The sequence below is a fragment of the Orbicella faveolata genome, unplaced genomic scaffold (genome assembly GCF_042242905.1).
Source record: "Orbicella faveolata isolate gen_17 unplaced genomic scaffold, um_ofav_v1 contig_50, whole genome shotgun sequence".
In the NCBI taxonomy this organism is placed as follows: Eukaryota; Metazoa; Cnidaria; class Anthozoa; order Scleractinia; family Merulinidae; genus Orbicella; species Orbicella faveolata.
The window spans coordinates 1105081-1129777 of NW_028301581.1; the positions used below are offsets into that span (position 1 = coordinate 1105081).

Consider the following 24697-nt stretch of genomic DNA (forward strand, 5'->3'; position numbering starts at 1 on the left):
TGGTCAAGATCACTTGCTTTCCAGGACTCTACAGGTTTAACTGTAGTATATAGCAAAGAGGTAAGGGTTATCGATGAACACTGCTGTCCAGGACACTGGAAGTCCTCATGCCAAGACTGGTGAAAGGAGCCTCTGCACACTTGTAATTGGTCTCCATCGCTTTTTCCGTTATCAGACCAAGAGCCGCGACTGCTGTGGGTGGTTGATGGGTCAATATCATCTCCATGATCATCACCAGCGTATGACTGTCTTTTCTCCAAAATAACATTTACGCTTTCACCTAATTTACTGCCAGGTTTTTCACTTGGAGTCTTTCGTTTACATTTCCTCTTGGTTTGCGGAGCAAAATGGGTTTCCAGGTCGCTTCCACTGGAATTGCATTCTGGCAGAGACTGGCTGCGAAGGGACTTTCTGAAGTTTTTTCCGTCTTTCTTTTTGGTAGATTTCCTCTTTTTACCTGTCTTGGTGAGGGGAGTTTTCTTTCTTGGTAATGGAATCTTACCAGTAGGCACATCTTTCTTTATTCTTTCATGACTCTCTGAATTTGGATTATTGGCTGTCGTAACATTTGAACTCTTCATCTTCTTCCGTTGCTGGACTTCAACTTCGCCTTCATCTTTGGTTCTATGTTTCCGCGCTCTCCCTCTCTTTGAAACAGTCTGAAACTGAACAGGCTCTCGGAAAGAAGAACTTGGAAGCCACATGTCGTCCTCAGAGCTATATCCTTTGAAACGCACTTTGTACTCCTCGGAGTGGTACTGTCTATTTAGACGGACGTCAATTATTTTTTCAACCTCGTAAAATTTGTTGTCGTCAGCACACTCAGCAATTTCATCAATGCCTGTTTCACTACGGTTGTAATTTGCAAGCCCAGTCTCCAGGTCGAGTTGGCTCTTTTCAGATAACTTTGCTATGCCATCACTGTCGGTCTCAAGCACTACTTCCATTAGTACTTTACTGACTGGCAACCATCGAGAGACAAAAACAGAGCTCACAAAACCATACTGGTTACTTTCTACATCTCGGTAGATTATGCCTCTGACGATGTGTCTGCATTTAGAACTGGTGCTGACTAGTTCTTTTCCATCTTCAGATAAGATAGACAAAATATGAAGAATGAAGTAGTCATCTTTGTCTGCAACTGCCACGTCCCTGAACTGAATTACATCGTGAGATGGGTCAATGGGTTTGAGAGAAGTGTGGAGGGAATTAGTAACCCAATGTCTGCGGCTTCGTTCTTTCGAGATAAACTCTCTTGGGATCAGCAACTTCAAAGCTTTCTTTATATGAATCGGAGAACCATTCCTTTCAATGTACCATTTAGATTTCCTCTCGCTAGGTTGTTCTGAATCTAGGTCCTCATCATCATCTGACTCCAATTTCTCTGTTTTATCTGCAGTCATTTGCTGCTCATCGTCGACTTCATCAAGTTGGGAGGGTTGTCTCATAAACTCGTCTTCCTCGTTTTCTATAAGTAGGCTCTCCATCACTACTTCGTTTTCTACACTGTTCGGCGTATTTATGTCAAGAAAAACTTCCAATTTATCATAAGACGGCGGTTGGTCTGATACTATAACGATCTCAGCAGGCTTGGTAAATCTGTAAGGCATTGTCCAACAACCATTTACTGTTAGGGTAGTCTCGAACTCATCTGGTAAGAATTTTCTTATAACATCCTGTGCCTGTTTAACGCCAGCTCTATGCATAGAACGCTGTCTTTCTAAAAACTCTTTATAGGTACATGGGTACTGGTATGGAGTATCATTCCCTTTGCGGACTTGGAAGTGGGACAATTTCCTATTGCTTGTGGCAGGGATTCGTATTCCTTCATATGATGATAACTCAGACAGAGCTTCGTTGATGAATGCCAGATCTTTCGTCTTACTGATCATATCAGCATATGTTGGCGAGGTATCTAGTGACTGGAGTTGATTGGTTTTGCCCTGCAACTGTCCAATGATCTTCTCTGTGGTAATTGTTCCGGATCGATGTGGCGAACATACTTCAGGTCCAAGATGCTTGAAGTGTAAGAACATTGCCAAGGAGTGTTGGCAGCCAGCAGAGAAGAGTAGTTCAGATGTTGTGTAGGCTCCATATGTAATGAAGTTTCCTCGCCTTTCTTTGATTTTAGCTGCATTTTTTTGGGAGTGGAGCTTCATTTTCTTGATTTCAAGGTATCTTTTCCAAAGTCGCAAGATTGTAATTCCTGTTGAGAGAGCCTTTTGGATTTCTTCTGGAGAACCATAGCTCGCATTGAAGAAAGGTTCAGTTAAAAAATGTACAGCAGTAATATAGAGGCAAGTTCCTTCCGAGCCCTTGACATATTTATGAAGCATATCGACAACCTTTAGTGTAAAGATTCTATTGGCCGTGTCTGGTCGTTGGTCAAAAAAACTTATTAGGAGAAGATCGTTTGCTGAGAATGGAACACTCTGACCTTTTTCTTTACATATATGCATCAGTTCATGAAGGTGATTGATTGTGGCTACAGCACTTCCACGTGCATCTTTGTAGAATGTGAGATTTCGAGTGCTATATTTCAGTACACGCAGAAATGTTCTCCTTAAATGGTCATAGTCTCCATACGCAATACTAGGCAGCTTCCAAAAGTATGGGGCAACAAATTTTTCATCTGGAACATCAAGGCCTAAATAGTTAATACCCTCAGCAACTGCAGATTCTGTTGGTGTCATGAGCTGCACAGATGCTGAGAGAGAAAAACCAGCCGAGTCAACAGAGTGTCCAACAAGGTTAACATTATTTGCTGCACAGTGTTGTATAACCTTTCTCCAAATTTTCAGAAGATGGGAGCCACCGTAACCGCTGTTTGGTGTTGGCCACATAAGATATACTAGAGGCTGAGATACTTGACCTGTTAGGTTACACAAATTGTGTATAGCAACTTTAGAAGCTAACTGTCGGTTGCAATGATTTCATCCACCATTCTCTTAAGGGACGCAAAGTCATCTTCATCACCTTCAAATAAAAAGTCCATAATCATCAGAGAACTTCAATATGACACCTAGAACCTTGCTCCTAACAGCGAAAGTTCAGTAGGGAATTTTTGAAATGTTGCATCTTTTAAAGAGGCACTGTCAAGGAGAATAGAAAAATACTGCTTTCAAAAGACGACTAAATAATATTTTAAATAGGTAGAGAAAGTGTTCAAGAGTCTACTTTCATCTATCATAGCCCAGAATTTCCGCTCAAAGAAACGTTGTGTCTTGCTACCTGTATTGACCGGTCACCTCTGTTAAGCAGTTGCGGTCACCCTTTTTTAGTCCCATATTGCCTGTCTTCGATACGGTTACCTGTATAAGTGGCCATACTTGGAGGGCTCCTATACCCACATTTTATTACACGACTTTATTTTGCTTGAAAAAGGATTCATCATTGCTGTGCTTTTACCGATTTCGCAATTGCTCTCTAGAAGTCAGTGAACGTACTGTAGCATACAGCGGCGGATCCAGACCTTAAGCTAAGTGGGGGGCCCGGTGTTGTTTTGATTGCCCTGCTGGCTTTTCTTTGTTCTGTGATTTCTTCCTTTTTTACCCCAAATAAGGGAGAGGCGGGCCCCCCGGGCCCCTCCCCTAGATCTGCCACTGGCATAAAATGATAAGAAATTGTTTATGTTATATTTGTTTATTATATATTTTATTGTGTTTTTACTGGAACGAGTCGCCATCCAGAATATAATATCACAGGGTTCTCAGACCACAGCCGCCATTTGCACCGCCCATCAAAGCAAACAAAGAATCCTCGCGCGGAGTGGATTCTTCGGTTCCTTTGATGCACCATTAGACGAGCGATCCTGGATTAACCTGTTTGTAAAGAGACTCAATATCCGTTTTTGGATTTAAGAATGCAATCTTGGATTTCCCTTCCGCAAAACACCCTTAATCTGGGCCAAGTGTTCCAGGGCGACTCAGGAGCAAAAGAAACTTACTGACATAGCTATAATCGTACCTTTGCTCTCATCTTTCTTTGGAATTCTAAGAACATCATTGTCCCATTTGTCAACATCAGCATTCCAGCATTTTCCGATTAACGTAACATCCCCACTTTCATTCTGGACTGCCTGGAGGAATCTGCACTACAAGGAAACATATTTTACTAGCTGATATATGTGGTCTACACAATTATGGTATATTCAGTGACTTAGGCATACAAGGAGTTTGTGCTTAATCAGTAATTAGACCTTTACGGTGACGAGGGTCCCCTGATGAGACAACGACCAACGAATCAAATGCATCAATGTGTCGAATCAATGTATTAGTTATCCCTGCGGGAAACAGGTCAGCAGTGGTCACTGGGGCACTTGTTCTATTCAGATTTTCAATTCTATCACAGCGCTGCAAGCTCAAGGTTTTCAGAGATCGCCTTTTGGCGACCTTCTTCTATAAAATGTTCGCCTCTAAACTGCAATATTTAGAGAGGTAACCACATCAGCCTTAGTTGGTTTTCATGCGGGCCCTCTATCCTGGTCCAAATGGAATTTGTAGTGATGATTTCGTGGAGGAGGAAAACCGGAAAACCCGGAGGAAAACCCTCGGAGCAAGGCGAGAACCAACAACAAACTCAATCCAGATATGGTACCGGGCCGGAATCGAACCCGGGCCAAATTGTAGGAGGCGAGCGCTCTCACTACTGCGCCCTGTTCCCTGCTCACTCAGACAAATCTGGTCACCAAAATCTAAGCTTTTTCAAAGAAGGACACTTCGAGACTAATTCTTTTGACTATATTCGTTCGAGGAACGTTCCGACGCTATTAGTTTCGTTTGCCACTACTGTTCGCTCTGTGATCGGGAGGTCACCAGTGCTCCATAGGAAAATACCTTGCCAAAAAATCGCGTTAATTCCGATTTCTATCAAATTTGTACTACATGAATCGGATGGAGTATAATCAATGACCCAATCACTGGCTGATTTTGATCCAAGACACTTGAATATGGTATACATGACCATTCTTCTATCGTCAAGCCCTTTCGTAATGGCGGAGACACCACAACGAATCTAAGAGATTCTGAAGATGGTTTCTGGGGAGGAAAATGACGCAGGAGGTATCGTAAATAATTAAGGAAGTAAGTTCCAGAATTATCTTGAAATTCGGAGCAGGAATTATGGGTAAAGGTTCCCACGTGTCGTTTTACACGAGTTCTCGATGTGAAGACGTGTGTCCAAATTCGACTAAATACTCCTCGGATCGCCAGTTTGGAGCGATTTTTCAATACCGGGCTACTTAATTACACATGTCTCACTGCCTTTAAGAACGAAGCATACAGAAACAAAAGGAACCATTCAAATTCAATAAGATGCAGATGAGTGGCCCGGTAATCTACAATCCTGCCGAGTTTTGGTTACTTTTAGAATCTCACTTAATTCTTGAATGAAACTTAAGGCTTATGTGTATTAAGCCAACTTACGAAGCGTAGAGCTCAGTAACTTTGGATAAAAGGTTTGCTTTGCAGCGTTCGTTCCAGACTGCAATTTGCACATTTGTGCAGTTGCCATGGCGACTGAAACGCAATCTTTCTGTTAACGTCTCGCAAAAAATTATTGTTAATTCTAGGTTTTCTCGATTTCTGTTTTGTTTTTAGGATGCGTCTGCTCATATATACATGAGAAATGTTTCTTTCTGCAACAAATTCGAACAGCAGAGTTTAACAGTATTTTTTGTTTCTCTCAAATTTTTACTTTTTATTTTTACCAAGTTCTGCTGATTAAAATTCTGTAAATTTAATATTAGTTTCCATGGAGCCAGCCTATTTTTTTCTGGAAACTACCTTTTTGCCCTTTCAAATGATTAAGAGATGTGATATTAAATCTGCAATACTGTAAATACTTGGCAAGATATTAAATACAGAATCTGATGTGGTCAATTGTGATGTTTTTGTGAGCTTCCATTAAGGTTAAATTCATTAACATAGAACTCATGATGGCTAAGCCAGCAAAAGAATTGCATTATCCAATGATCCAGTTTTTAATACATGTCTATTCAACAATGTGCTATTGCATGACAATGCTATTTGAAAGGCTGCTGTATATGTAACAGGTATACAGATCTTACCTAAGAGCCCTTGCTTCATCACTAGCTTCAATCACTGGTACACCATTGTATAGTTGAGCTGCATGTTTAATGACAGGAAGATTAAAGCCTGGCTGAAGTTTTTCTTTGAGCATGTAACTGTCACATGTAGTGCTACAAGGAAGGCCAAACATACTCTGAAGAAGAGAAGAAAAATAAAATTAACATGAGGTTTTCATTGTAGCCATAATATACAAACTTCTGTTTCAGGAAATCAGTGTTACTCTGAGGAATGAAAAAAATGTCATTTATAATAACCGTGCCATATTCCTAATTCATTGGTATATTCATGATATTCAAAACCCCAAAACCACATAGAAGCTTCTACACCAAACTTTTAGGCTAAAAGAGGTTCTCAATGTACAATGGGTCTAGAAGGCAAATCTTGGCTTAGATTCTTAACCAACATGTTTATTTTTAAATACAGGCGTTTTTGCTGTATTGCAGATTACATACTTACACTCATTAGATCGTAGTTGGTCTCCCCAAGTCGTGTTTTGTGTAACTTGGCAATCATTTTTATGAGTGGTATGTATTTGTGATTGACATTTCCTTTAAGTTTTCCCACGTTGGTGAGAACTGTGACTTGCACGGGTTTTTTTACGTCTATATCCTCTCTAAACAATGCAAGTAAGTCAACAATCAGTTTCTCTTGATAACCATGCTTGCAACTGTTATGCAGCATCTCCTCGCAGCTCAGCACATCTCTTTGCTGCATCCTTGTTACGACTGTTTTCTCCAAATTCCTCTTCTCTGAAGTTATTGTATGCAGTTTTTCCTTTAACTCAGTCTGTGTTGCATAATCAAGGCGAAAACCTCTTTTTCCTACTCTTCCTTCTCCCTTCTGTGTCAGTTTTGCTCGAGACCTTTTCTTGTGTAGATCCAACAGATAATGCTGAAGGTTGTAACAGTTATCACAAGTGAATGGGTGATTGATGTTTCCGCTAGGTTTACCAGAACATGGAGGGTCTAAACTCTTGATTGCTGCTTTGACTTGGATGCTTTTTCCATCATAATTAACTTTCCTGTTAACTGTTACATATGCTGCCCTGCTTGATCTACTCTCAGTCAACTTTGCGGCTTCCTCTGCATGTATCTCTTTCCATCCTGCCCATGTTAAACATTTTTCATGTCCAACCTTGTGGAAGCACTGGAACTTTCCTTTACTCCTTTCTCGTTGAAACAATGTCTTGGCTGTCATCCGTCTTATACCAGAACTGTCTTTGTAGGATTCCACTATTTCTTGATTTTCGAAGAAGCCAAGACAATGTGCAACCTTACTTGTAGTGTTGGACTCATTCAGTTTTAGGGCCTGGAAAATAGTTCTCTGTTGTGTTTGGCGAACATCCCAATTGACGTTCGATTCCACCATTGTGACTGTTGCAGAAGAGCCACTGAAGTATGCTAATGCCGACTGGTGCAGACGGAGCTTATGGTGTATCATGGCCTGCGAGATTCCATCTAGATCTTTACCTCCACAACTAGACACTTTTGAGAAAACACCTTGTCTGGTACATCTTTCTTGGTAGAGAGGGCACACCACACATTGTATAGAGAATCTGGTTCGATTCCTAATGGAGCTGTAGCATGTACCAGTGAACTGTGGCAGGACATCACTAGGGAAAGTTAAGCTGCTAAAATCTTTTGCTGCAGCGTTGCACACCTGAACTGGTGGGAAGGCCTTGATCAGGAATGCCCTCAGACAGTTGTTTGAGTGGCTGGTTGAGTAACCAGATGACTGGTAAATCGCCATCCTTTCTTCACTGTTTACTCGTGGCAGTGGTTTAGGAACGGAAAAAGACAAGTACTGTTTAAAATTCTGGCAATCTAACTCTTGAGGCTTTAGATCCTTGACATTTGCATTGTTCCACTGTCTACTTGACAGCATTACCTTGTTACAAAACATATCCTCAGCACTAGCAATAGTACATGTGTGTTTTAGTGTTACTTCATCTGCCTGATCCATATCATCTGAATCAAGGTCACCATCACATTTCATTTTCATTGCATTCAGGTCCCACCAAGTTTGCTCTTTCTCAGTGTCAATTGTTACACCTTCAATATCTTCACTGACGGCTTTGCTGTTGACATTCCTTTCTTTTTCATCTTCTCTTCCTATCTTGTCTTCTTTGTTTCCACCAGTTTGCTCTATCTCAGTGTCAATTGTTACACCTACAATATCGTCACTGACCGCTCCACCATGGACATTCCTTTGTTCTTCATCTTCTACTCCTATCTTCTCTTCTTTGTTTCCACCAGTTTGCTCTATCGCAGTGTCAGTCATGACACCTTCAATATCTTCACTAACTGCTCCACCGTTGACATTCCTTATATTTGCATCTTCTCTTCCTATTTTGTCTTCTTTGTATCCACCAGTTTGCTCTTTCTCAGTGTCAATTGTTACATGTTCAATATCTACACTGACTGCTACACCACCAGCATTCCTTTCATTTTCATCTTCTACTCCTATCTTCTCTTCTTTGTTTCCACCAGTTTGCTCTATCTCAGTGTCAGTCATGGCACCTTCAGTATCTTCACTAACTGCTCCACCGTTGACATTCCTTATATTTGCATCTTCTCTTCCTATTTTGTCTTCTTTGTATCCACCAGTTTGCTCTTTCTCTGTGTCGATTGTTACATCTTCAATATCTTCACTGACTCCTCCACCACGAGCATTCCTTTCATTTTCATCTTCTACTCCTAACTTCTCTTCTTTGTTTCCACCAGTTTGCTCTATCTCAGTGTCAGTCATTACACCTTCAATATCTCCACTGACTGCTCCACCACGGGCATTCCTTTCATTTACATCTTCTCTTCTTATCTCTCTACCTTTGACATTCTTGTTATTTGTCATTTGCATCTTCTCTTCCTTTTCTTTGTTTCCACCAGTTTGCTCTATCTCAGTGTCAATAATTACACCTTTAATATAGTCACTGACTGCACCACCATGGACATTCCTTTCTTCTTCATCTTCTACTCCTAACGTCTCTTCTTTGTTTCCACCAGTTTGCTCTTTCTCAGTGTCAATTGTTACACCTTTAGTATCTTCACTGACTGCTCCACCACAAGCATTCCTTTCATTTGCATCTTCTACTCCTAACTTCTCTTCTTTGTTTCCACCAGTTTGCTCTTTCTCAGTGTCAATTGTTACACCTTTAGTATCTTCACTGACTGCTCCACCATGGGCATTCCTTTCATTTGCATCTTCTCTTCTTATCTTGTCTTTTTTGTTTTCACCAGTTTGCTCAATCTCAGTGTCAGTCATTACACCTTCAATATCTTCACTGACTGCTCCATTGTTGACATTCCTTTCATTTTCATCTTCTCTTCCTATCTTGTTTTCTTTGTTTCCACCAGTTTGGTCTATCTCAGAGTCAGTCACTACACCTTCAATATCTTCACTGACTGCTTCACTGTTGACATTCCTTTCATTTTCATCTTCTCTTCCTATCTTGTCTTCTTTATTTCCACCAGTTTTCTCTACCTCAGTGTCAATTGTTACACCTTCAATATCTTCACTGACCACTCCACTGTTGACAGTCCTTTCATTTTCACCTTCTCTGCTATCATTTTTAATTTCACATTTCATTTCTGTTGAATTGCGGTCTCTTGCTGATTGTGCAGCATTACTACCTGGTCGCACCCCTCTTTTCTGCAGCCCTCTTATTTGTTTCTTCGATTTAAGATTAACTGTCATGAACTCTGGGATCTTTCCAAAGATATTGCGGCCTATTATCTCAAAAAAAATTCTTTTATTGGATGCAGTGTCTGAAACCTTGAAGTAGTCGATGGCTTCTCTGAAAAGGTTGTCTTTAGAAATGTACCAGGATTTGTCTGTCTCCTCATAACTGCTGCACAACCACTCGGTTAGGGCTTCTAGAGAAAATTGGTTTTCTGTTTCTTTACCTAGAAAAAAACATAGGCACGCAAGACGTGCAAGAGTTATTTTTTTCTGTGAAGTTTTGTAGATAGAAGCATTCATGGTACAGTAATGATTTGGTTAATTTGACAAGTTTTTTTGGTTGCGATGTTACATCGGTCATGGTAAGATAGCTAAATAGTAAGCCATAAAATGTTTGACTGAACAAACTACAGTAATCTGACATGTCTCCAGATCAATGTAGTTATCATCTTATTTTCTAACGGGCAATTTGATTCGCTCTTTGATACAACCCGCACTGTGATTGCTGTGACACCCGCACATGCATAACTCCCTCGCTCACCGATCACATAACCCTTCCAACCCCCAAGAGAAATTTTTGCTCAAAAATACTCAAGTTAATTTAGAGACTTTTTCGCATTTTACACAAGTCGTAAGTTTACCTTTTTACACAACACAACACAACACAATTTCACCGAAAAAAGAAAGAAAGAGAAAAAAAAATCTCTGACACGTTGAAAGTCTGATTTAATTAAATGCACTTTAACTTGGTGCCACGCAGTCTTCAAAGAACATTTGAACAGTTTTCATACTTTTTCCCTTAAAAAATATCGGGCTGAAATGAATGTCATCAAATAAAACTATTAAACCGCTACTGCAGAGACGTAAAAACCGTCCAGAAACAAAACCTTCTTTTTTGTTTAATATCCTGGAAACAGTAGCCGATAACTTGTCAGCTCTAATTGAATTTACTCCCATATAAAAAACAAAAGTGTTAAGTTACCATTTGTTACTAAAGATAGCAAACATCTCGTGGGAAAGAGTGATGACGATTCGTCCGCTCTAATTGAATTTACTCCCTTGTGAAAAACAAGAGTGTCACATTACACTTTGCAACTAAAAACCAAAAATGTCTCGTTATATTTGCATGCAACAAGAACAAAACAATTGTTACCCGCACTTACTATTGTAAACGTTAGAACTGTTTCAAATCTAAAGTCTCGTCCCCTCTAAAGCAAGTCCTAAGAACTAGACGCGACGATTCGTGACCTCTAATTGAATTTACTCCTTGTGAAAAACAAAAGTATCAAGTTACCTTTGTAACTAAAAATAAAAATATCTCGTTGCATTTGCATACTACTAACTCACGAACTGTTTCAAACCTCAAGGCTCATCTCGTTCATTTAACTAAAATCCTCAGCCTAACCCACAGAAAATGTCGAAGTAAACCCAATATATGAATACTTCCTCCTCTTTTATAGAAGAATAAATATGGCCGTTCTGAACTCTATCGGGATCAAATCTTCTCACATACCATTTACCTTTACAACAAGAAATTTGATTGGCTGTTTATAGTAGATCCAATCTGATTGGTGTGACATACATACATCTCTCACTCACTCACTTACTCACTCACTCACTCACTCACTCACTCACCCATTGACCCGTCCATAACATACCCGACGCGCCGACTAAGAGGTATTTTTTTTACAAAAAAATAACTCAAAAATTGATCAGTTTTTTTAAGGTATCAGTTTATTCAAACCAAATTTGAGTTGTGAGTTTCTTATTCAACTTAACCAACAATAATCAATACCAACAGTAGTGGTTTATTGTGCAGTGAGTACAACATGTGTGGAAGTCAGCATTGGTTCTGCTAAGAGCATGATGAGGTTAAGTGACAAAATGAGCAAATGAATTTACCCCAGTATAATGAAAAAAATTAATTTTGCAACCAAATATTACTTTAACTTGTCCTTCAAAAAAATAACATTTTCTTAGATGCTAGTAGTTTATTTTGGTACACATTTGAATATTACCTCCTCCAAAGACAGGACCCTTTACCAGTGCTAAGGACATGACATCACATTTGAAGTCTGCTAGGTTATGAGCAGATGTAATCTGTAAGGAAATTGAAGTAGAATGAATTCAAAGGGCAGTTTTTCCCTTACTTAAAATAGATCACTATTGTGTGGTAAAACAATTATGGTCTTTAGATTTGCTCTACAACATGATTTTGAAATTGTTTTCACAGATATTAGAAGAGAATTACACTGCTTATTTTGTCCTGAGTGAATGCTCAGTTACTATGTCCCATCCTTGGGGAATTTCTCAAGTCATCACTCAGAGGTCTATGGCCAGTCATGGCTGGGTACCCACAGTGGCTATTTGGTTATTGACCTACCAGTGTGTCCTGATAAAACAGTCTCTGGTTCCGGGGTGGAATCTCTGTTAGGGTATACAGTTTTAATTGAAGTTGCTCAACACTTGTATGGCTTGGTAGACACATTTTTATTGTATACTGGGTATGAAACACTATAAATGTCATCCTATTAATAAACAAAAACAAACTGTATGTAAGCTAAGGAACCCATTTAGCAGTACCCTGTTATAATAGTACAGTGGATACCTCTTTGCTGGTTTATCACAATATGGGAACTAATTTGTTGTTCAAACAGCCTGTTGTCCTGCTGAAAAACTTTACAGGATCTTTTAGGATCTTACAACTATTATAACTTTTTAACACTTGCTTAAGATCCTTAAAGATAATGTTCTTGACCAGATCTTTGAGGATCTTGGTTAAGATGCTTGAGGATCCTTGAAAGATTCTCACTTGTGTGGCCCTGTGAACCTGCATGCTTGCCCACCGCATTGCGAATCTGGCACAATTTGTTTTTTTCCTCAATCACTACATGAACACATATAAAATAACCTCAGACTCAAGATACATCTGAGAAATGTACACTGTAGTTCCAGGGAATAATTATACTGAATAAACCAATGCTAGCTAAGCATTCCATTGAATGTACAACATTTTTTTTTGACATTATCCAGGGTTTTATCCTGGCCAATGTATCCCTGCCTTCATGGGATTTATTTAATCATTTACATGAAATGACTGAAAAGAAAAAGTAGATGGGAAGGTGAAATATGTTACCAGCTGGTTGCAGGTTAAAGCCGTTATGAGCCCAGAAAAAAATAATATATAGAAAAAATGTACACTTAATTGGCCACTCCCCATTGGGGCTTTTCAGGACCAATATGTAAACAATCAATGATAAATAAATATTGAAATAAACATAACTAGGTTGAGAATCCCAGCTGGCGGGAGTCATACCAGTTGGCTATAATTTACAAGTGTAGCCGAGAATTGAACTCGGAGCCACCGAGAACAACATCAGCTAGTGGTCAGAGCAGGATTTGAACCCGGGACCTACGGATTTCAATTCCAGTGCTCTAACCACGCAGCCAGACTGCCTCCACAAACATGAAAAAGACTGTTTGACTTGTACACTTACTTATCGACAGGATGAGAATCATCTTCAGAAAATGAATCTAATACAGGAGAATCAAAGTCTAGTGTGCTCCCGTATGTGTCAGATGGAGGTAATCTCTTGCATTTCTTTCTGCTTACATGGGCTTTAGCCTATGACCAGATACAAATTAAATTAATTATGCTTTACATCACATGTCAAGCATGGTAACTTATGCACAACACTTTTTTTCAGAGAAGAATTGGAAAATGTGACTGCAAAAGGAAACAATGTGACCAAGATTATTCGGACTTAAAATATCAAATCTGCAGAATACTATCAATAAATTACGGCCTTCCTCGAGTTTTTTCATAACTATCGAAAGTTTACCCTTAATTTTCCACCAATGTCTTCAAAACATAAGGTGTTTCCTTGGTTGCTAAAATAATTAAGTGTTGGTTAATTCACTCTGAAGCACGTAAAAAAAACCCTCCTCTTGAATAAGTAACAGTGGTACGGAATGTCATTTTCTAAATAAACCCCTGGAGAAGAAGGTATTTGAGCATTTACAAAAACAATGCCTTCATGATAGTTTGCTGACATGATAATTTACCTTTCCATTTTTATGGTTTGAGGGTATACAACTTGCTGGGGACTTGTTTCTTTTCCTCAACTTTTTTGAAGATTTGGGTAGGAATATATAGCTTGGCTCTGGTTTACGGAAAAATTTTCTGTATGCCACCAAATCAGTAGGATATTGCTGCAAACAGACAAAGAAAATTAAGCAAATGACCACTAAAAGATTCAGATACAAATATAGTAGATAGCTTATACTTATGGTGTAGAAATTGAAGTTAGTCAGTGTGCAAGAGACAACATTTGGTTAATTTGTTACAAGTTCCTTTTAAGCATAGAATTACTTTGTCTATATTTTTCTCAGTAAGGGTTTTATCCTTAAACTTTATGACCTAATTATATATTGTGTCATTGGCTATTCACAGAAAACAACTGTGAAGAAATAACTAACAAGTAAATGAAATAATCAGATGGGCAGAGAATCACTCTTTTCTTGCCCACCCCATGAGACTTCAACTAAGGGTGGCATCAGAAATATAAAAGCTACATTTCTTGCATCAGAACAATATGGCCATGCGACAAATTAATTAAAATTTTAAAAGTATCAAGATAATTGTTATAAAGGTGTTTTTGTTTAGACTGTCTTGTTTTTGTGGCATAAAACTGACTTCAGTCAACAATTCAGTTGGTAGAGCAAGTGGAAGAATTACAGTGGTCATGGGTTGCCTTGGAATTCAATTCAATCCTGAAATTTTTTTAAGCTGCTTTGTTTCTGCAGCTTACAAAGTAGCATACATAAATAAATTGAGATGATATTTCATGAAATGATGTTTCATCACTTTTACCCGAAAGTGTTCTCCTGACTCTTTACAAGAAAGATTTAAATCATCTGCATTGATGTAGTAGTTTTAAACCAAAAGACTCACTTTATGAGCTACATGTATTATAATTGGAGGGCTAGATTTTGAGTAAAAAATGGTGAAGTTCTTTCAATGAAAGCCTACACATACAGCAATGTATATATTAATGGCAGATATATGTGAAACTGGCTTGACTTTTTTTTTCCTTTATACTATATATGACTTCATTGCAAGGTTTTGTTACACCAGGTATTATTAGACCTCATTAACCAAGACCTGGGTCCTTGGCGATCAGATAATTAAGTGACAACGAAAAGTTACTTGCCCAGGAGGAAAATCTACTAGTCCCGGACAAACGGACGGCACTTTTTTCAAGCCCTGTGATAAATAGTGTGTGTTTTTGGGACCATTCATACACTAAATGATATCAATAATTTCTGGGACAAGTTTAGTGTTAATTATTGATTGATCATTAATTGACTAGCCTAAATCAGTGCAGCATGTCCAGTTCCTATTTTTTCCCCTTATTTTTTGAGCAGTTTCCTATTTCTTCTATTTTGTTGAAGTGAAACCTCCTATTTTTCCTTTTTTTGGCCAAGCATGTGTTACAAAATTAAAAATAGATTTAAGCCTTACTGGGTGTTTCAGATGTACATGTCGACTTATAATTAAACAATCAGTGTCATGACTTTGATGATATAAAATTAATCAACAAAACTGTTAGTGACAGTAATTCATTCTTTGTTCTCTGTTGCTTACTGGATTTCTTTCCATAAGTTAGACTTACTGTTTGAAACATATTTTTGCAATGATTTTCTTCTGCACCTCTTTTATCTACTACATTTATTAATGTAGTTCAGGTGACTTGTGTTAAAGTCAACAGATAATAACATTGTGCATTAAACCATGGAAAATATATTAGTTATCCATACATGTCCTTATGCCAAACTGTTGCATCACTGACTAAAGTGGCAGACTGACATAGCTGATGGGTTGCAGGGAAACTATCTTAGTCCATCAAAATAGCATTGATTTTCCTATTTTTTCAAAGAAAGTTCCTAATTTTCCTATTTTTTGCAATAACAAGTTTCCGATTTTCCTATGTTTCTGAACAACCATGCTGCTGAAACACACTGTCAGTGTCAAAATTAAACTTATGCTATTGATTGATTTAATTGACTGATTGAGAGTGCTTGATTGATTGATTGAATTGTTTATACTCCTTGGTCATTTTCATTGATAACATTAGCATTGTCTGGGACCATACAAATGGTTTTAACATAGCACATGAATTAATAACCAGTGCAGTACAATACAAGCTCTCCTGTGACCTGTATATTACATATTAAATTGTTATATAGCTGGCTTTTTTCCCACTTCATTACGCCCATTCATTGGCTAGTTAATGTTCACATGAAATATAACAATGAAACAGCTGTTTTCCGCCAAATGTCATGAGCGGGCAATATTGCAAAAACCATGACATCAAACAGGAAGCAGTTTACTGTTACCCGCGCAATGTTGACTGCTGTTGCATATCACTTGGCAATAAAGTGATTATTTGTTTTCTGTCGATTTGATCCATTTGTTTTGCTATACTGTAAATCTTCGCACTAGTGCCCCCCTCGAATAAGCGCCCCCTTTGAACAAGTGCCCTCTCGAATAAGCGCCCCTCCTATAGGCCAAAATTTACAATAAGTGCCCCCCTTCAAATGAGCGCCCCTTCCCCTCCCCCCATTTTGTGGACGACTAATACAAAGGATGTATACAGCAGTTTTCGTTGTGTAGTAATAGATTTGTGCATTGTTTCAGTTTGTGAACCGGTAAGTGAAAAAAAAAAATTTCAAGTACCAATGGTGCCGCAATTTAAAGTTTAGGATCAGCTTTTATGTTGACATACAGTTTATATTGTTGTTTACGCACAGATGATTTTTTAAAAAATGATCATGTCAGGCTGTGATTTGGGAAAAATTAAATAAGCACCCCTCTCCCCCCCCCCCCCCTTCTTCTCCTAAATTTGAAATAAGCGCCCCGGGCGCTAATTCGAGGATTTACGGTATAAGAAATCACTTGATGAATCGAAACTCAATGTTTCCTTCGACTTTGTCTCGGGAAACATTGAAATTCTTGGGAAACAAAATTCACTCTCCCCCAAGGGGCCAGTCACTAACATAACTGTTAATAATAATTATGATATTGTTTTGACGGTCCCACTGGTAATAATAATACAAATAATAACAACAACAACAACAATATTTAAACAGGGTGCATTCATCACATCAGTGTTTTCCAAATTGGTGCAGCTGTCTTCCAATATTACACCACAAAAATATGGATTAGATTTACAAAAAACCTAGATAAAAACAAGAGTGAATTCCTCATTTCTCAAACCCCCAATGACTCAAACCAAAAGTTGTTTCCCTAGTACATGTAACTCCACTGTATACCTTTCATTTCGGTACAGTTTGCATTTACTATTATCATTATTATCTTTAAGAGTACTATTATCATTGTTGTTTTCATTTTTATTCTCATTAATTGTTATAAATTTAAGAAATCGAATGTGGTTTATCGTGGTCTGCGCTCTTATCAACAACGATAACGTCATCACAGTGATCAAAATGTTGTGGACTCAAGAGGCGCAGCCAAGTGAGTCCACAACAAATCAATGTCAAAAAAAATGTTTTTTTTCAGAGTGCAAGCTGAAGAAGGCATTGCGTGACAACAGCAAATTACCTAATCAGATTGTGAGATTAATAGCAGTCGTGGTAAAATGATACATGTCCTCCTTGTATGTACATTTTGTAATTAGGTTGGGTAATTCAGTATCAACTGCAATAGAGTTTCAATTAATTATATGTCATGGTATTAGATATATTTTTAGTACTAAGGCCGGTATAATATGCAGTCCTTTACACCTACATGTACACATATGAACAGCTATGTGACTTTATAGAGACATACCTTTTTATGGCAACCAGATGGACAACATAACAATTTGCAATAAGCACAAAACAACACATTGCAGCACAAACTGTTTTCTGGGAAGCAACATTTCAAACTCAAAGTAACAGTAATTTACTTCTTCATTTCATAGAGGCCAGAAACTTTCTGGGAACTGACTGGTCTGCTAGTTTTGTCCCTTATCAAGAACAGTCACTCATGGGAAGGTACTGATCACTTGGTAGTGGCAACTTCTAATCATTTGTGCCGATCATAAGGCTGCTTCTGACATTTTGTCGAGTTCAACATGTGAACTTCAAAGTAACAGTATACATTTTTATCATGGAAAGTGATAGGGAAACTTACTGGTCACTTGGTGGTAGAAGTTTCATAAGTCAGTTTCGCCAATCAAAAAGCTACTAGAGACATTTTGTCTTCACCAACTGAACTTCAAAGTAATGGCATACATCTTCATCATGAAAAGTGATACGGGAACTTACTGGTCACTTGGTGGTAAGAATTTCTAATCACTTCTGCCAATTAAAAAGCTACTTATGATATTTTGTCCTCACCAAGTGAACTTTAAAGTAACGGTATACATCTTTACCATGGAACGTGATACGGGAACTTAGTGGTCACTTAGTGGTAGTAATTTCATAAGTCAGTTTCACCAATCAAAAAGCTACTTGAGACACTTTATCTTCACCAAGTGAACTTCAAAGTAACGGTATACATCTTTATCATGAAAAGTGATACGGGAACTTACTGGTCACTTGGTGGTAGTAATTTCTCATAATCATTTGGTGCCAATCAAAAAACTGCTTGAGACATTTTGTCTTCACCAAGTCAACTTTAAAGTAACGGTATACATCTTTATCATGAAAAGTGATACGGGAACTTACCGGTCACTTGGTGGTAGTAATTTCTCAAAATCATTTGCTGCCAATCAAAAAACTGCTTGAGACATTTTGTCTTCACCAAGTCAACTTCAAAGTAACGGTATACATCTTTACCATGGAAAGTGATACGGGAACTTACTGGTCACTTGGTGGTAATACTTTCTCATAATCATTTGGTGCCAATCAAAAAACTGCTTGAGACATTTTGTCTTCACCAAGTCAACTTTAAAGTAACGGTATACATCTTTACCATGGAAAGTGATACGGGAACTTACTGGTCACTTGGTGGTAGTAATTTCTCATAATCATTTGGTGCCAATCAAAAAACTGCTTGAGACATTTTGTCTTCACCAAGTCAACTTTAAAGTAACGGTATACATCTTTACCATGGAAAGTGATATGGGAACTTACTGGTCACTTGGTGGTAGTACTTTCTCATAATCATTTGGTGCCAATCAAAAAACTGCTTGAGACATTTTGTCTTCACCAAGTCAACTTTAAAGTAACGGTATACATCTTGACCATGGAAAGTGATACGGGAACTTACTGGTCACTTGGTGGTAGTAATTTCTCATAATCATTTGGTGCCAATCAAAAAACTGCTTGAGACATTTTGTCTTCACCAAGTCAACTTTAAAGTAACGGTATACATCTTTACCATGGAAAGTGATACGGGAACTTACTGGTCACTTGGTGGTAGTACTTTCTCATAATCATTTGGTGCCAATCAAAAAACTGCTTGAGACATTTTGTCTTCACCAAGTCAACTTTAAAGTAACGGTATACATCTTTACCATGGAAAGTGATACGGGAACTTACTGGTCACTTGGTGGTAGTAATTTCTCATAATCATTTGGTGCCAATCAAAAAACTGCTTGAGACATTTTGTCTTCACCAAGTCAACTTTAAAGTAACGGTATACATCTTTACCATGGAAAGTGATACGGGAACTTACTGGTCACTTGGTGGTAGTACTTTCTCATAATCATTTGGTGCCAATCAAAAAACTGCTTGAGACATTTTGTCTTCACCAAGTCAACTTTAAAGTAACGGTATACATCTTTACCATGGAAAGTGATACGGGAACTTACTGGTCACTTGGTGGTAGTACTTTCTCATAATCATTTGGTGCCAATCAAAAAACTGCTTGAGACATTTTGTCTTCACCAAGTCAACTTTAAAGTAACGGTATACATCTTTATCATGGAAAGTGATACGGGAACTTACTGGTCACTTGGTGGTAGTAATTTCTAATCGTTTTTGCCAATGAAAAAGCTACTTATGATATTTCGTCTTCACCAAGTGAACTTCAAAGTAACGGTATACATCTTGATCATGAATAGTGATACGGGAACTTGCTGGTCACTTGGTGGTAGTAATTTCTCATAATCATAGGGTGCCAATCAAAAAACCACTTGAGACATTTTGTCTTCACCAAGTGAACTTTAAAGTAACGGTATACATCTTTATCATGAAAAGTGATATGGGAACTTACTGGTCACTTGGTGGTAGTAATTTCTCATAATCATTCGGTGCCAATGAAAAAGCTACTTGTGATATTTTGTCTTTAATTTCATAAGTCAGTTTCGTTAATCAAAAAGCTACTTGAGACATTTTGTCTTCACCAAGTGAACTTCAAAGTAACGGTATACATCTTTATCATGAAAAGTGATACGGGAACTTACTGGTCACTTGGTGGTAGGAATTTCAGATCATTGGTACCAATCAAAGAGCTGCTTGAGACATTTTGTTTTCACCATGAGAAATTACAAGCGGTAATGGTATACATCGTAATCATGACAAGTGATACGGGAACTTACTGGTCACTTGGTGGTAGTAAGCTTTTGTAATAATTTTTGCTTATTAAAAAGGTGCTTTTGTGTTCATCATGTGAATCTCTCTTATTTTAAGTTACGGTTATCATCTTTGTCATGAATACTTGACATGAAAAGTGACATTATCCAGGAAATGCACTGACCAAAAGATCACAACAGTAGTCTTATCTCAAATTTTTATTGTGCTACTCACCTTGGAAAACATGATTCAGAACCATCCCCTAGGATTTGGGCCTGTGATTTAGGTAAAATATAATATGAGGTATTATTATTATTATTATTATTATTATTATTATTATTATTATTATTTCTGAATTTTTACCCTATACATGTAAGATGCAAGTTCCTTTTTATTATCATTATCAGTATCATTATCATTACCATTACTATTACCATTACCATTACCATTACCATTATCATTATCATTATCATTATCATTATCATTATCATTATCATTATCATTATCATTATCATTATTATTATTATTATTATTATTATTATTATGTCAGCATTAGTCAAGGTACAGAGAAAATTTAATACTCGGACTTTCGTAGGAAAACCCCAGCCATAGCCTTTTTGTCTTGTACGATGATTCTGTTTTAGTTTAGTGCGTGAACTTGCAGTTTAATGGTCACCCTCTTCTAAGCGGTCATTTCTTCTGAGAGGCCAGTTCCAGGTCCTAAAATGTTCACGTTATCAGTTTATGGTCAATGTGACCAGTAATATCTGTCATTGATAATTTCACTTTTCAAGAGCGGACGGTGAATTTACAGAAGTTGTCCACGTTCTTGCGTGATTGACATCTTGTGGTCATCAAATAATTTTGGATTTTAAAATGGCGGAGACGTTGACCAAATTAAAAATTGGTTGCAATAAGACTTTTCATAATTTTCAGCAAAGCCGAACGAATTTATTCAGCCTAGTTCGGATGGGTCCTATTGAAGTAAATGTTCCTGACTACTGAGTACGAAAATTCGAATTGGGGTTTTGTTCACTTTCCGTGCCATCGTCGAAACTGGGTCTCCATTTCCGGTAACAACTCAGGGATGCAAAATACATTGTCTACCAAAACCAAATGTGCGAAAAAACGCGCATTAACAAACGGAAACCCGTGAGAAAAAATAATGACGATTTTTGAGTTTAACATGATTACCTTCAGCTCTTTTCTGGCATGTGACAAGGCATGCCCTGATGTATTTTCCCTTCTAAATCGCAAAGTACAGTTATTAGATCCGTAAAAACCATAACTTCCACAAAGGCACAAATAAGCCCGAATAAAGATATAACACATATGAGAAGAATCCTGCCTGGCCGTTGTTAGATCAGAATTGTTTCTTGAATTGGCACCGTGCCTTTAGATCAGTCGAAGTAGAGTGGGACAGTAGAGTGTTGGTTAACACCTATTCCCGGGCAACGTTTCGGCTGTACCAAAAGGCAATAACAGGGAATCAGCTTTCGGTTCTATAAAGAACACAATCGGACAGTAAAGAAACTGATGGAACAATACTTTCTTACGCCGGGGAAAAAATAATCAACAATCATTACACGATCTCGTTTTGTCAGAAAAGGCAGATGTGTTTCCATAGTCTGCATAGTTCATGTTCGCATTGAAAGTACCAGTACCAGGATTTGATTTTACTCAGTGGTCGTGACAGAAATTGCACTTGGAAGTAAGATCACAGTAGATAAAGAGACAACTTCGAAAGCCCTTCCAAGTTCGAAAACATTTTAGACCCTTTTGTGGTCTTGCCTTTGACCAGCTCAATGAAGCTGTACTTTCGGCAGTTCGGGTGCGTTTGAAATACAATAATTGCGAATACGGTTTGAAAAACAGTGCCGGCTTTTCCCGCGGACTTTGCTTAACGTTGGCAATATTAAATATAATAATTTATAGGCTCATTTATTTACAACTCGAAGTAGTTCTTACCTCAACCTCAGGCAGCAAACGCTCCAACAACGGGTCGGCAAATCCAGACCGCGCTTCCCACCGTTGGACACAAAGTATACACTAAACATAGGGGAACGATCAGAACGATGTTAATTACAAAATATTTTGACGCTGCAGCCTCGAGCAAAAAATTGCAAAATGTGAACAGACTCTACGTACCGAGAAACGTAATTTCCAGATGACCAGATGTATCTAGGCAGAATATGACAGCCATGATAATTTTCCGCGACCAGATCAACGGATACAACTCAACGTGGGAAAGGGAGCGTCAAAGGATAAGAACAACGATCTAATTTCACTAAAAATGACAGCAGAACAGACCACTATTGTTTGCAGGTAAGTAAAATTTTAATAAACAACTAATTCTCATTTTTCAAACAAAAAAAGGTTCTCTACGCAGTCAGAGGATCAAGTTGCACACCTCAGTTCACAGTAATCGCGTTTCCAGCCAGAATTAATTTACAACATTTACAAGATGGATATTTAAGCTTTACTTGATTTTTTACTGGTAAACATTGTGTGTGTGCGAGCGCCGCTCAAGATAACAGAAAGATAACAGAGGTAAAAGTTCGATTTTACCATGTGATCAGGCATGGTTTAAGTCGGTAATCGAGGTCGAGATGACAGATACATCCGCTTGCGGTCGCATATTATTTCACATCCCGTGGTGTCCAGATTGCGTCGGTCTCATTCTATCACGTTTTCCAGCAACATTTGTTTTCAATTTACGTACGAGTCATGGCAAAACACAAAGACATTGGTTAATCCTTGTTTGCCAAATCCGGACCAATCACTCGGACAATATTCAAACGTGCATCTAGATATTTTGAAGTTATCTTTCCACCATTCTACGAAATTTCCGTGTAAGGCCCTCTACACGACCCCGGGTGGTTTTTCCTCCGGTTGAATCGCCGCGGCGGGCAACCCTTTTACAGTCAAATTTTTATAAGCGTTTACATGAAAGCAGTAGTCAAGCCGGGTCAGCCCCCCTTGCCGGGTAACCCTTGTCGAGACTCGGGTTGACCCGGCGAGAAGGGTTGAAATTTCGTCAATTCTTAGATGTAAACAGTGGCCTAAAAGCTCATGGTTGGAACTTTCAGTCAAATAACCATTTGTTTCACTTTTCTTTGGGTTCCATCAGGACCTACCACCATCCGTTATACCTGTTATACTTTCAATTTTTTTGTTGTTTGTTTGTTTGTCATCTTTCTAGCCCATGTTTTCAGTTTTTGATCTGTATAAAGGCTGGCCCGGGTCAGGCTCGACGTTCCCTGGGTACCAGAGGTTTTTACTCGCGCGAAGCAAACGAAAATACTTCGCTTCGCTTGGGCTGCCGGAGGCCGTAGCCACGATCGGCGAAGTCGCGAGAAAAAGCCCGGAAAACCTCTGATACAGAACGGTTTCATTCACTGTTCTCGTTGAACTTTGATCAATTTTATTAGGTTACATTTAAACCAATCACAGCGAGCATCGCCCACTGTGATCACATGGACCGGCACGTGAAGACATGACACTGATGATACATTCGCGTGACATGACAGATCTGCTTTGGTTCGAATTCATGGTTTCTGCGGGACTAAAACCTACGTTATACTCCCGTGAAAAAGGTTCCTAATTCGAAGTCTTCGCTGTCGTGCCGTTTATTTGACGCTACTGTTGTGTGTAATGGTGGATATTACAGCCTTGTATCTGGAAATGCTCAACAACTGAATCTCTCTTTTAGCGCTTTTCACTGTCGAGAATAGGCTCGATTTCCGCCGCTTTCTCGAGTCCGGTCTACGTTCCTCCCCGAGAAGAGACGGCTGGAAGCGTGAGCGGCAAAGCATGTCTGTGACGTCTCAAAATAATGTAATTCTTGCGACGCTTCAGGTGGCCGGAAATGTCATCTGATGACAATCATAGGCAGGCACACATGACGCCTACGGCTCGTAAAATTTGTGGCGTTTTTTTCACATTATTGTTGCGGAAGGGCTTTACATGCTGTGTTCTATAGAAGGGTTTTTTTTTTTTTTTTTTTTTTTTAAAGTAGAGCAGAACGGTTTGACTATACTGTAGCAAGTGTCATGTCAAAGGTCACACATATGTTGGTGTAAGTGGTGTTGACACCATGTTTATGTTTTACTTGTTCGGTTTGCTTTGGCTCATTTAAAAATTTAATTTTGTCTGACTTCGCCAGAGACTGGTGTTGCTTCTCTTCAAGAAGACTAAGGTGCACATCAATTTGACTGGGTGTTTTGTTTCTTGAAATCGATGTTTGCGTTTATTCCTCCCTTTGTTTACTTTGTTCGTTATCTCATATTCTGGTACCACATGATTCAAATATAGATTCTAAAGTATAAGTCTGTTGACTATTTTTCGTGTTCTATATGCTACTATGGTTTAGATCAGGTAAGATTTCATCAGTTGACGGTATTTGG

General features: G+C 38.5%; 1 protein-coding gene and 1 long non-coding RNA gene across 2 annotated transcripts; both read right to left on the reverse strand.

Moving 5' to 3' along the window:
• Window positions 1-2925: 2925 nt before the first annotated feature.
• Window positions 2926-6121, reverse strand: LOC149095524 (uncharacterized). Its single transcript, XR_016204818.1, has 3 exons — window positions 6068-6121; window positions 3967-4088; window positions 2926-2976 (listed from the first exon to the last, which is right to left on the reverse strand). It is a non-coding gene; the product is annotated as an uncharacterized LOC149095524 (long non-coding RNA).
• Window positions 6122-6691: 570 nt separating this feature from the next.
• Window positions 6692-22997, reverse strand: LOC149095525 (uncharacterized). The gene is made up of 8 exons (XM_089281932.1): window positions 22260-22997; window positions 20526-20566; window positions 13833-13979; window positions 13265-13392; window positions 12151-12295; window positions 11786-11867; window positions 6746-9991; window positions 6692-6702 (listed from the first exon to the last, which is right to left on the reverse strand). Exons 2-8 carry the CDS (start codon window positions 20535-20537, stop codon window positions 6692-6694), a joined length of 3771 nt encoding a protein of 1256 aa, XP_089138058.1. The 5' UTR covers window positions 20538-20566; window positions 22260-22997.
• Between the last annotated feature and the right edge of the window lie 1700 nt (window positions 22998-24697).

Bases quoted from the DNA above. Each gene is read 5' to 3' on its own strand.
- LOC149095525 (XM_089281932.1), bottom strand. The intron at 13,393-13,832 runs GTAAATTATCAT...ATCTGGTCATAG, and splicing joins CAAACCATAAAAATGGAAAG to GCTAAAGCCCATGTAAGCAG. The intron at 9,992-11,785 runs GTAATATTCAAA...GTTTTTTTCTAG, and splicing joins GGGTCCTGTCTTTGGAGGAG to GTAAAGAAACAGAAAACCAA.